Source organism: Asparagus officinalis, chromosome 7 (assembly GCF_001876935.1).
Source record: "Asparagus officinalis chromosome 7, Aspof.V1, whole genome shotgun sequence".
NCBI classification, from domain to species: Eukaryota; Viridiplantae; Streptophyta; class Magnoliopsida; order Asparagales; family Asparagaceae; genus Asparagus; species Asparagus officinalis.
In genome coordinates this window covers 52,878,988-52,893,272 of record NC_033800.1, presented here as the reverse complement: position 1 = coordinate 52,893,272, position 14,285 = coordinate 52,878,988, and the positions used below count along the sequence as shown (strand labels likewise).

The following is a 14,285-nucleotide window of genomic DNA, read 5'->3' as shown; positions in this document are numbered from 1 at the left end:
GGGTTTGTGTTGTACAGTGGGGGGTTTGATGGGAGCTTGAGGGTTTGGTGGGTGGCTAAGGAGTGTAGGGAGGATGAGGAGGGGGATGAAGAAGTGTGTTGTGCTGGTAAGATAGGAAGATTTTGATCGTGAAGTTATAATAGATACACGACTCGTACAGGTGTGATTGATTTTGGGTTTTTATGCATGGGGATTGATATAAGTTGAATAGTTTCTATAATGATTAGGGATATGTACAAAGCTTTGGGTGCAGTTTGACAATACATCAATTGAGAGCTGTTCTATTTTGTTTGTCCAAGCTCTATTTTGTATCAGATTGCAAGAGCTATGCGCACGCTCATAAACTCCTAGAGGAGGAGGAGGATATCTCAACTTCAACTCTCAAACTGGCCCGTCCACTTAAAGAGGAATGAAGGAAACAAAAGCAACATTCTTTTCTGAAGTTAAAATTCTTTTAAGGTGGGGTCTGAAATAAAATAAGCATAAGAAATTAAGAATAATGTAGAGTTAATTCACCAAAAATGGAACAAAGCGGATAACTTTATTCTTCTTCATGCACTAAAGAGCCCATAAGCTCTTAAGTGGGAAACTGTAGGGACTGCTTAATCTGGATCCAATCGCCCACAGGCAGCACTAACATATGTATCCTGTAGATATTTTGAAAAGGTAATCTTGGTTCCAACTTTTATATCTTTATTATGTTATTATCAAGGGGGGAATATAGTAATACAGCAAGCTCTCTTTATACACAAGTTGGAGTTATTAAAGTCGATTGTCAAAGCAATTTTCTAGAACAAATCAGTATCAGGAACTCAACAGCCACCATTTGTTAGATATCCTTTGCGAGTTATTATTGTATTTAAACATCTTCTGTTTGGCTAAAATTCAACAATATGCATGGCTGATTCTTATCTGGGTGAAATGAGACACTAACTTAAAATTATATCGAGTTTGCTAAATTCAAACATAAGTATCCGCTATTTAATATTATCTTACTTCGTTAATTGTTTAGAGGCTGCTGTCAGCCTTTGAACAACTAAGACATGGAAGCGTTGTAGATAATTTGAGTAGGTAAAGCTTGGGATAATTTCAATGGCAAGACAAGCTTGAACTCGAATCTTTCAGCTTATATAACACGAGGCTGAAAGATACTGAAAGGTCTAGCGCTACATTAATCTATTCAGATATTCGATGTTATATTTTAAAGAATTTGGTGCGTATGAGCATCAGCTTCACTACTTGAAGAATCAGCTTCTGACAGATATCCTCCCAACTAATGTCCGCATAACCGCCCTAAATTTTTTTATGCCAAGAGTTTGCGTTGCTCTTTCCACCTAATTGTAGGTCAGATGCGATTTAGTTGTGAAGCTTGGGTGTTTGTGGGGCAACTTCAAAACAGGACTTAGTCTGGACTGATTTTTTTTTATTAATAAGGTCAGGGTCAAACCGTACAAGAGTTGATCCACAAAAGAACTAGTTGACAAACTAAAAACAAGATTTTGGACCAACGTTGTTCTGTGGAGTCCCCAAACACAGCCAAATGCTTTAGATTCAATCGCTATAGCTCTTATGCTAATAAATAGGTAGCATATCAGCTTAGAGATACAACTAACAGAATGGTAAGCGAATGGAAATATTTGGATCATTTTCAAACTTTTATTCTTTGGAGGCTTCAGAATTCCAAATTCGAAAACTATATTTGACATCACTACTAAAATTGAGATAATCTCAAACTAATCGGATGGTTTCCAAGGGAAAAAAATAAAAGAAAGAAAATAAGAAAAAGAGGCAGCAATTTCATTAACAATCCGACAAGATAACAACATATATCTGCAACCCGGCACATGTCATGAGACAACACTTTGGACAAAATAGTTTTTGAGGCGTTAGCTGGGATTGAGTGATGAAAACAATAAGAAAATGAAAGGTTTTATAAGCAAAGCAAATATAAGATTCATCCGTCCAAGAGAGAAGCACAAATGCTGCTTTATACTAATATATGATCAGAGATTATTCAAATTTGCAATACGAAATTCATACAGGTAAAACTAGAAACAAATTTTAGCGACGAGCATTCCTTCCTAGACCCCAATATAGATAGTGGATACTAATTTGAAAAGGTTTTCTCTACTAAACATACTTCTTGAAAAACACATTACACACAAATACCTGAACTAATTTGTCATAATCAAACCTGCAATGCTTTTACGAGTGGATCTCTGAACAAGAAAACACTTCCATGTATCGGGTCCTCCACAGTTTGAGGTAGCTATTGTTGTGGCGCTGTCAGCTGCCTCAGATTGTACTTGGAGAGCTCTTTATACCTTTCAGCTACCCCCACCAAGCAAATTGTCTGTAAAAAAGCATACATGTCTAATCGTGTCTTGAACAATAGATAGCAACGATAGAAAAAGACTATCCAAAACTCAGTTTTGCTTGTTGCTGATAATATGACATAATATATAATAACTTTCTGATGATTCAGTAACTACAGAAGTTCTGGTAAATCATACATACCACATATGAAGTACATAGTACATACTATACACAGACATATATCTGCTTATAAAAGCAAGATTCAAGCACGGATCAAGAACCAGAATATGGAGCCAGTCACAAATCTAAAATGTGTGTTTATTAGAGAAATCTAGCAAAAGCATATACATAGAACTATGTAAAAGGATATTTAGCGGCGAAAGAATAGGCAACAGAACGCTTTTTTCCAAATGGCTCGTCTTATTATTCATTGAAACCACTGGCATGTTTGAAGGAATGGGAACAAATTCCATTGGGAAATACCTGATTGTAAGCACTCAGAGATACTGACTTCAACAAAAAACAAATACAGAGCCATCAAAGTTTTACTTTGTTGATATATACCATGGGCATATTTGCATACATGCGTACATTACGTGAAATCAAATTCTCAAAAGTTATGTATGGTCTCCTTCTGGATATATATGCCTAGGCAGACTTCTATTTGACATTTACACTAGATATGCATTATTCTAAACTTCTGAACTTATCTATCGATGCACTCTAATTTTCACTGTATCCTCTACTTCTAATTTTATTTTCAAACACGTACAAAAAATCCGAAGAACTAGATAATCTCTGGACATCTGATCTTGTTTTTGCATATGTTATCATTCTCTTCTCTAATAGGAGGTCGAAAAAGATATCTCATTTCTTCTTCTGTCAAATAAATGGTTTTGAGTCCATTTAGCATGCCCACAAATTATATATTTATTAAACTATATTTATTATACTACATATGCACCTTCATCATACCACTACAAAAACATAACCCAAGCGACGTACACCCAGCAGAGCTGGTACTCTAACAGAAGTTTGCTGGTAAGAATTGTATGGGTCCATGTAGGAGATGCCGAAAGTTAAAAGAAAAAAAAAGGAGTTTGAGAACCTATTACCAATATATCTGTCATCTTCCAACGCGTCATTATAGTTCAGCCACATAAATACTTTGATTCCCATAAAAGAGAGAAAAAGTAATCCGTATTCCGCGTCCTTATTATGATTTCAACGAAATTACAAGAAAAAACATCTTTACATTTCAATATTTTACGTGGACTTCCACTCAAGCAATTATATGACAAAATCAGTTTTCTGCATAAGCTTAGCTCAATTCATAAGGATTGCAAATAGTCCAACATAAATATGGAGGCATGGTAAGATTTTAAGGGTTTCCAACCAAAAATCAAGCAGTCAAGCACAAAAATGGTAAGGAGGTCATCAAATAGATGTTTAGCAGGCTTTTATGTAGTCGGTTTGGATATGCCAATGAGGTGATAAGATTACCATCCTCGGAGAACAAATGAGCAGTTAAACTAGTAACTTATGAATTAATTCCCATCCTTGACGACTGCCCTTAACATGCATGATACCCATGCCCAAATACAGACCTGATATAGCATGCAGATACAGAAGACGAAGCTCTTTGAATCATCAACATAATCCACAACCCTATAATATCTACATGTATATGATGGAATTATACATGTAGAAAATTTTCAGAAAGAAACATTACTGATAAGTGTTCATGCACCTTATGTTTGTGACAGACCTTCAGTTCACAATTTCAAAGTCACAGTTGTAACATAGGACACAAATGCAGGATATGATATGTGACACAGGTATTCTCCGAATACCTACACAAAAGATATAAATGTGTATATACATATGTATACATGTACATGAATTTATGCATAATATCCTTAGTTCATATGCATCAATCCTAAAGCTTCAAGATAAATCTGAAATCTCTATAAAATTGCTAGAAATAAGTTTTGGAAGAAAAAGAATTATCTTTGAAACTAGATAAAAACAGAAGGTTATATTGAATATAACATTTACCTATATATTTTCTTAATAAGCACACAATCACACAAATAACAGAGATACGCATAGTACAGATACGTATCCTTAATATATGTTTCTCAAAAATGTATCCTTAATATATGTTTAATCATTTATGTTGATTTAAGATCAAAATATAAATAAAATGTTGGTCATGGTAATGGTGACCAAAATTTCTAAAAATTGCCATCCAGCAAAACACGAAGTCAAAGTAGTTTTTGATGCGACTAGAGATAGTTCAGGAAAGTGTCAAGAAATGTTTATAGGACTCACAATGTTTCCTGTTTTTCCAAAACAAGATAGGTTAATAATCCGGAACTGATTTCACATACACAAAGTGTTAATAACTACTTTCACAACCAATACAATATAGAAATCAAAAGACACAGAGTGGGAAGATGAGATGAAGACAATTGTCTCCAAGCAATTGGTCCTGAATTTTATCCCACCATCCACTATGGTTGGTCTCTAGGGGAATTTTCTTTATGATTGGGTGGTGTGTGCTGGGGTGGATGTTGTAATAGGCCCAAATACCCTCGTCAGTAACAAAAATAACAAGTTAAAAAAGAAGAAATCCATTTAGGATGCATTTTAAACTTTCACAATTAAAAATATTAAAGCGATGCACACCACTATGACAAGCAATAGTGACCAAAATCTGGCGCATATGTAAGTTTATAGCTCTGATACTAGTCAAATGCGTGCATCCTCGTGTCCCTATTACCATAAACAACAAGATGACTTCCACTTATAGGTTGTTATACCAGAACTTGGATTGTACGGGTCACACTTAAATCATCCAATATTGGGGATACAACTCTGTCGAGATGTATATATTAATTAGAAAATAGAGTAGTTAGCAATATCCCTTTAATTGTGGGATTTAAATATATTTAGAATAGTTAGTTTCCTGATTTATAAATTGTTTAGTTTCCTATTCTAGCGCATGTATCTTTTTTATATATAATAGGCTGTAATTTTGAATTAATCAATGAGAAAATTAGAATATTTTTCTCTCCTATTTCCGCAACATGGTATCAAAGCCCTAGGGTTCTTGATCTGATTTTTTTACAGCTTTCGTCGTTGTAATTTTTCTTTTCTTCCTTCGATTTTTTCCGATAATCGTTCTTTCACAGCCTTCATTGCTGTGATTTTTTCCATCTTCTTTATCACATCCTTTATTGTTGTGATTCATCCTTTTTTCCCAAAACAATGTCTACCTTCGAAACATCCTTATCCGAAGAAGCGAACTCCACCTAGAAAACTGGCGATCTACAAAATATTAGGGCCTACTACTTAATGGAAAAAACTACCCCAAGTTGTCTCAATTTGTCCGCACATACCTAAAAGGCAAGGGAAGATTAAGTCATCTTGTTGGGCCAGCCCAGATAAACGTGATCCAATATTCGGAGCTTGGGATGAAGAGGACTCAATGATTATGTCGTGGTTGTGAGATTCTATGGACCCAACAATCAGTGTCACTTGCATGTTTCTTGTCACTGCCAAAGAAATATGAGATTTTATCCATCATACCTACTTAAAGGACCGAGATGCAGCAAGAGTATATGAGTTAAAGATCAAAACATGAGCTACTAAACATGAGAACAAAACAGTGACAGAATACCCTAATCTTTTGTAAAACATGTGGCATGAACTCGATCATTACCGCTATTTGACATAAAGGGTGCCGATGATGCTGCACCTCTGAAAAACTTTATTGAAAAAGATCGTGTGTATGATTCTTTGGCTGGATTAAATCCTGAGTTTGATCAGGTTCAAATACAGATTATTGGCAAGGAGGAACTCCGTATCTTAGAAGAGGCAATCTCTTTTGATTAGAGCATAAGAGAGTTGAAAGGATGTAATGCTTGAGTCTCCAACCATAGAAGGGTCAGCCTTAACAATAAAGGGAGATCAACCGGAGGGAGTAAAAAATAATAAGAACTATGGAAAAGACAATCAGTGGAAGGAAAATAAAGACAACATGTGGTGCACCTACTGCAAGAAGCCGAGACATACGAAAAAAAGGTGCTAGAAATTAAATGGTAAGCCCCCAAGCCATGAATGGAGAAACTATGGAGGACAGCAAAAGTTTCAACCAAGGTTTCCATCCCAAGCACACTTGATAGAGCAGCCCAAAGAAGAAGACAACATAGATAAGAGAGGATTCAATAGTGAGGAGATAGAAAAATTAAAAATTTTGCTGGGATCCATTGAAAAACCTTCTGGATCATGTTCTTTAGCCCTCTTAGATAAATTTTTACCCCTATTTGCATGAATATCTCAGACAAGTTTTATGTCAATTCTTGGGTCATTGACTCAGGTGCCACAGACCATATGACGCACTCTTCCCAATTTTTTCATACTTATACCCCTTGTCCTAGTAATAGAAAGATTGTCGTGGCAAATGGTTCTTTAGCTATGGCCTAGGGCATATCTGTATTACACCATCTCTTATTCTTAAAATTTTGCTTCATGTGCCAAAGCTCTCAAACAACCTCGTGTCAATCCATAAACTCACTCGTAACCTTAAATGTTATGTAACTTTTTTTCTCTTCCTATTGTGTGTTTCAGGATCAGGAGTGAGGGAGGAAGATTGGATTGGCTAAGAAAAGAAATGGTCTCTATCACCTTGAATCTTCTCGGAGCATTATGAGTAATTTGTTTGTGTCATTTTTAGTTCTTCCAATAAGGATGTCATATGGCTTTACCACCTTCGTCTAGGTCATCCTGCATTTATAGTTCTAAAAACCATGTTTCCTCATTTGTTTGAAGGATTAGACATTTCGGTTTTTCATTGTGAAGTTTGTGAGTTAGCAAAGCGCACTCATGTATCTTTTCCTATCAATAATAAAAGAAGTTCTATGCCTTTTCATTTAATCCATAATGATATATGGGGTCCCTCTCCTGTCTCAAATGTCTCTAGAGCTCAATGGTTTCTTTGATTAATGATTGTACTAGGGTTATATCTGTATTTACTCAAACAAAAATCAGATGTTAGCATTGTTATCCCTAATTTTCTTTCCATGATTCACAATCAATTTGGGGTTAAAATCAAACATTTTCGGTCAGACAATGCTAGGAAATTCTGTAACCAGACGTTGTCACCCTACTTCCAAAAAACAAGGAATTATTCACGACTCTTCTTGTGTCAATACACCTCAAAAGAATAGGATAGCTAAGAGGAAAAATGAGCATGTACTTAACACAACTAGGGCTTTACTCTTCTAGGGAAATGTTCGTAAAACCTATTGGGGGAAGATGTCATCACTGTCACCCGTATGATAAACAGATTGCCTTCTCGAGTGTTAGCCAACAAAAGCCCCATAGAGGTTCTTAATACCTTTTATCTAGATTTTCAAAGTTCCAATGGTCTCATTCCTAGAGTGTTCGGATGTACAACTTTTGTGCACATTCACAGCCACCAAAGAGGGAAGTTAGATCCCCGAGCAAATAAGCATCTTTCTTGGTTACTCTTCTACATAAAAAGGACATAAGTGCTATAATCCTCTTACGAGAAAAATTTTACATTTCAGCTGATGTGACATTCACAGAAAAAAAAAGCCTTATTTCATCAAGTCATATCTTCAGGGGACATTCCATCAATGCTAGAAGATAGCAGTTGTGATATTTCTAATCTTGATCTACCTCTCCGTGCTATAAATACACCATCATCAGCTCCTAGTCTAGTAGTGTCCAACACAACCATCCCAAATCCTGATCATGTCCTAGAAAACAATTCTGAAAAAACTAATGTCCCATCTCAAGTGTCAGTTCGTGTTATTCATAATGATCCAAGATTTTCACAGGTATACTCTGAAAGAACTGTTCAGGACTCGCAACAAGTTTACGAATACAACCCGGTCTCTGGTGATGATTCCACGGTAAGATCTGACCCTCCTTTCAATACACAAGCAGTTGAGCCATCCACAGATGATTCTGACCTTCCCATAACCGTTAGAAAAGATAGTAGAGAATGTACAAAAAAGCCTTTATACCCATTGTCCCGCTTTGTTTCTCTTAAAAGCTTATCACCAAACCACGAAAAATTCATTGCCGGTTTAAACACCATTTTTATTCCCACTACCGTGTCTGAGACATTGTCAAGTAAAGAATGGAGGAATGTCATAAGAGAGAAAATGGTTGCATTAGAAAAGAATCAAACCTCGAAATTTGTTGATACGCCAAGAGGGAAAAACATAGTCGGTTGTAAGTGGATTTTCACACCGAAATATGTCACTTGAAAGGTACAAAACGAGGTTGGTAGCCAAAGGATACACTCTGACTTATGAAGTAGACTATCAGGAGCCTTTTGCTCCTGTGGCAAAAATGAATACCCTAAGGATTCTATTATCATTGGCAGCTCACTTTGATTGGCAACTCCTACATTATGATGTCAAGAAAGTTTTTCTTCATGGAGTCTTAGATGAAGAAATTTACATGGACATCCCTCCAGGCTTTGAAGAAGATGCAAGAAACAAAGTTTGTAGGTTAAAGAAGGCTCTTTATGGACTAAAACAATCCCCCAGGGCATGGGTTGGAAGATTCACTAAAGTCACGAAAGACTCTGGATATCGACAAAATCAAGGTGATCATACTCTTTTCATAAAGCACTCGGATGCAAGGGGGTGACTGCACTTCTAGCATATGTTGATGACATCATAGTAATTGGAAATAATGAAAAGGGAAAACTAGAATTAAAGCACCGGCTGATCAAAGAATTCAGATAAAGGAGCTTGGGAGATTGAAGTACTTCCTAGGTATTGAAGTGGCATACTCAAAAAGGGGGGTTTTCATATCCCAACAGAAGTATGTAATTGACCTATTGAATGAGACAGGGAAGCTCGGGTGTAAACCAGTAACTACGCCAATAGAAGCAAACCAGAAACTTGGAGAAGCCAAGGAAGAACCACTCGTTGGTAAAAAGATGTACCAGAGGTTAGTAGACATACTCATTTACCTTGCTCATACTTGACTAGACATAACATATTCTGTGAGTGTGATCAGCCAATTCATGCATGATCCGAGAAAGTCACATCTACAAGCTACTTATAGAGTGTTGCATTATTTGAAAGGAAAACCAGGAAAAGGAATCATGTTCAAAAGACAGGAGAATCTCTCTTAAAGTTTATACAGATGTTGACTATGGAGGAGCTATAGTTAATAGAAGATCAACCACTGGTTACAGTACTTTTCTTGGAGGTACTCTTCTAACTTGGAGGAGAAAAAAAATAGCATGTTGTGGTTAGATCATCTGCTGAATCATAATTTAGAGCAATTGCTCAATGTCTGTATGAGATGTTGTGGCTGAAGATTATTCTAGGCGACTTGAAAGTCAAGTGGGAAGGACCTATGAAGCTCTATTGTAGCAATAAATCAGCTATCAATATTGCTCATAATCCTATACACCATGATAGGACGAACACGTTGAGATTGATAGCCATTTTATTAGGAAGAAGCTAGAAGAGGGACTAGTATGCATGTCTCATGTTCCATCACGATACCAGCTCGCAAATGTTTTGACAGAGGGACTGAACAGCTCTAATTTTCATGATAATGTTTCCATGCTGGGAATGGATGACCATAGTTATGTGGTACGCGGTACGTAGCGGGTCACGGTACGAATTCGGGTACGCAATTCGCCACTTTGAAAATTTGGATTTGCTAGGGGATAGTTTGTTTCGGTAAGCAAGTTCGATTTGTGGTGCATTGTATATTTTTTTGGGTGCACTTAAAGTTTTCTAAAGTATATAGTAGAAAACTAGAAAGCTAATTATGAATTTTAATATTTTTTCACGCAAAATACTTCAATATTGTTTTTAGGTGGTGTTTGTTTTTTTGTTCTATTCTTTTTTCACGGAGCTTGTTTTATGGTTATGGTTTCGATTTATATTTAATTAACATACGTATTTAGTTACAGTAAAATTATTGGCCCATACAGTTTATTGTGTCTCTTCCTTCACTTAATTGCACACATTGCATTGCATTTTGTGCACGTGCACTTAAAGAGACTTTGCAATTAACATACTTGTAAGTGATACGTCAATTTTGGGGAACCAGTTCGTGTATTAGAGGGAATTGGTTCGTAAATGTATCAGGAATCAGTTCGCAAGAACTGTACAACGGTTCGAGGCGAGGTCTGGGGAATTGCACAACTATGTGGATGACATCTATTCCTCAGCTTGAGTGAGAATGTCGAGATGTATATATTAATTAGAAAATAGAGTAGTTAGCAATATCCCTTTAATTGTAGGATTTGAATTATTTAGAATAGTTAGTTCCCGATTTATAGATTGGTTAGTTTCCTATTCTAACGTCTGTATCTTTCCTATATATAATAGGTTGTAATTCTAAATTAATCAATGCGAAAATCAGAATATTTTTCTCTCCTATTTCCGCAACATCCTAAGAAAAGTCACTCTCTTGCTTCATTTTCCCCTTTCCTTTCCATTGTTCCAATGAGATCACCCCTAACATGCACAATCACAAAACACGAGAAAGAAAGAGGAAAGGAATAAGAAACCAAGATACACCACTGACCAGGCATACCCCAAAAAAAATGAAATCCTTCCCCGACACAAAAAATAAAAGAGAACGAACATCAACAGTCCATATTCACTACTATCAATATCCTCATCCGCCGCCACAGTATGTTTGGCAGTAAGTTTCGCTAGCTTTTCATCAGGCTAGTCATTGCATAGAGTCATGTCATACATAGGACTTTTGAGCTCATATTGGTGGTTGTTGGCTACAAAACGAAAAAGATTATAGGGTAATTGCTTCCATTTGAGTTTGAGCTTGTTAAGGCCCAGGGCTGGTTATCTCTTTCTCCCCCAATTCCTCTATTTTCTCTCTCCTTGTTTCTTATTTTCTCTCCTTAAGCTGCACTATTATGCATGTACAGAAGGAAAATGTATGCTGAGTTTTAGCTCGTTCTATTATAAGCTGTCTAAATCTCATGCAGTTATATTACGGGAGTTCTAGTCCAATACGCAAGCAAGGTTTTAAATATCGGATATCGGGAAAATATTGGATGGTCAAAATTCATATCGGATAGCATATACTAAGGAAATATGGGGAATGTGTGGTAAATATCGGAATGTCATACGAATGTTTGCATATATAGTATAATGCACTAAAATGTAATCTCAACATACTTAATGAAAGCTAAGCATACAAAATGTAAATAATATATGTTTAGGATATTTATCAACCTTGTAAAACAAATAAAGTACAAATCAACATTGCAAAATTTCATCTATTTTTTTAGGCCATAATGCCATTTGATATAATGGGAAAGTCATGATATCTCGCCAAAAATTGCCAAACACGATATATTGTTTCATGACAAACCATATAAAAGGATATATCGGTCAACATATCAGCAGATATATTGATCATATCGGGGATATATCACCCAAAATAGCCAAAAAGCGGTAAAGGATATTTTGAGACCATATTGGTTGCAGCAAGCCCTGTAAAAGGATATATCGAGGGATATATCAGGCCATGTCAGGGATATTTAAAACAATGTATACAAGTGCAAGATAGCCAAATATGTTTGTGTAGTTTTAATTACTGTATGAACCTGTCTCGAACTATAAAAAGTTGACTGAAAATGCCAATCAACTAAACACCAAGCTAAGATTAGATATGTATAATGGCGTGTCACTTGCATTTGGGGTTATCACCGTTTTAATCCAAACAGCACGTCCAACCTAGGCAGGATCCATTTACCATATTAGATGTATAGTTCCTTCACTAAGTCTAATTTGGAGGGCATTCGTCTTTACCTGATGTATTCCTATTTGGTATTTTCCTTCACAAACACATCCTAAAGTGTAGTTACATGCACAGTAACGCAATGTCATATGAGTTTCAAATCCCAAAAAATAGTCTAGTCAACAAGAAATTCTACCAAATAGTCTAGTCAACAAGAAATTCTACCAACTGAGCATCACAAAATACTAAACGCAAAACTAGCTTGTAGTTCTCACAAATGAGCTGTCAGTGTAAGCTAGAGCCTGTAACAACTACACTCATTCATGTATAGCCTAAAGAATATTAGTAGACGAACTCTAAGCCTTGAAGCTCTTTCTCTCATAAAACTAACTTCAAAACCTTGAAGCTCTTTCTCTCATATTATAACTAGCTTTCTTCCAACATTATCTAGAAGTAGAAACAGTGCAGTGTTTAAGAAGAAACGAGATCAATGTGACATCTACCTTGGCAATTTGAACTATGATAGTCTTGTCCGGCTTATTAAGATCCACTTTATGGGGCTCAGGAACAGACTTTGCAACTGCATTTATTATTTTCATTCTGTCGACGCCAGTATTGGCACGTGCTTCATAAAGTACTGCAAACTGCATATACAAGGAATCAGAGAATGAAATTTAGATAGAAGTTGTTATGCATGTCTACTATAAAAATCAAACAGGATCAGAATATAAAAATAAACAAAGGTATCATCAATCTTAAAGTAAGAATAATAATATATAAGTATATGTGTTACCATTAAAAGAATGATTTTTCTCTAACATGTGCTTACTGAAATAATTAACATTTGAAACAACATATAACTTAAGTATGCAAAAGTTACCAGGTAGCCATAAGTAACAATTTTGATCAATTTAACTAATCATTTATACTATTTAGTGCCTAAATTTTTCTATACAGCATAGCCTGTAACAAACCGATTGAGTAAAATTAATAAGTTATGTGACAGTGATTAATGAATATTGCACTCCTACATTCTAGTGTTAGATCACTATCATATTCTAACATGATCATGAGCTATGTAGAATGAGATCTTAAACCATGAAATACAGGAAGTACAGGCTTCAGACCTGATAGGTCTTGAAGACTCATTGGACATGAGCCGGACACTTCTCCCGCCCTCAATTAAATACTGTATTTTTTTTTCAATTTTCAGAAAGTTCTTGGACATATCTCTATATTTCTCATAAACAACTTTCTTCATCTTACATGTTCTAGATACATATTTACCTTCAGTGATATATCAAAGACTAAGTTTTAGCTGCAAAAGATCATCAAATTATGGACTCGTATGATAGAAATATTAAGTCTAGATATATCGATATAAAATATGACATATAATAAACTACTATCATAAAGTTGAAGAGCGAAGTCCAATTTCTTTTGCAAAGTTAATGAAAAAAATAGGATACATTAAAGTTTAGCATATATATAATAGTTATGTCAATTATATTAGAAGAAGAAGGCATCTCAATTTTCGTATGAGGTGACGTTTTTTATGTATGTATATATACAATCTCCCTTATATTGATAGATATTCTATTTTCACGCTGAGAGGTGTCTCCGCAGTCTACTTTATCATGAGGAATTGCACTTGTCAGGGTCATGTCCTTTTCTCATTTCCATGTTCCTGCTACTTAATTCATGAGCTATTATGTGACAAGTTAACCAATCAAAGTTTTCAATGAATTAAAGGACTCAACTACTTACTAGACTTGAGATGTCCACCCTACATCAGCAAAGGCATAGCATGGTCTTGAAGCTGGAACCTCTAATGCCCTAATGTCACCCTTTTTATCACTGAACTGAATCTCAGTTGACAGTCAAAGCAATTATTTACTCAACACATGTTCTTAATGATGAATATAGTAAACAACCAGTGCATATTGTCAACTGTCAAACATGCCAAGCATACATTCAGTTATATTATGAATCCAAGCATGCACCCATCTCATTTAGATGATGCCATAATGATATAAAGCATATTAAAGCTATTTATGAAAATTCACAAGCAAGATGTAGATAGTCGTGCTGTACCAGCTATGCTTATGATGATATAAACAGAACATTTATGTGTTTGAGACCATGTGAATCAATAAACCTGTTATGCAATCAATAGTCCTTAAATA

At 35.6% G+C, this 14,285-nt stretch overlaps 1 protein-coding gene across 2 annotated transcripts in view; it reads right to left on the bottom strand.

The window, feature by feature from the left end:
* The window catches only part of LOC109850056 (THUMP domain-containing protein 1 homolog), a 24,130-nt gene continuing 11,802 nt past the window's right edge, over positions 1,958 to 14,285 (bottom strand). For both annotated transcript variants that reach the window (XM_020419963.1, XM_020419965.1), the window contains exons 6-7: positions 12,603 to 12,743; positions 1,958 to 2,353 (exon numbers count right to left, since the gene is read on the bottom strand). In XM_020419963.1, the coding sequence (XP_020275552.1) occupies positions 2,270 to 2,353; positions 12,603 to 12,743 (225 nt within the window). In that variant the 3' untranslated portion in view covers positions 1,958 to 2,269. The remainder of the gene's footprint in view (positions 2,354 to 12,602; positions 12,744 to 14,285) is intronic.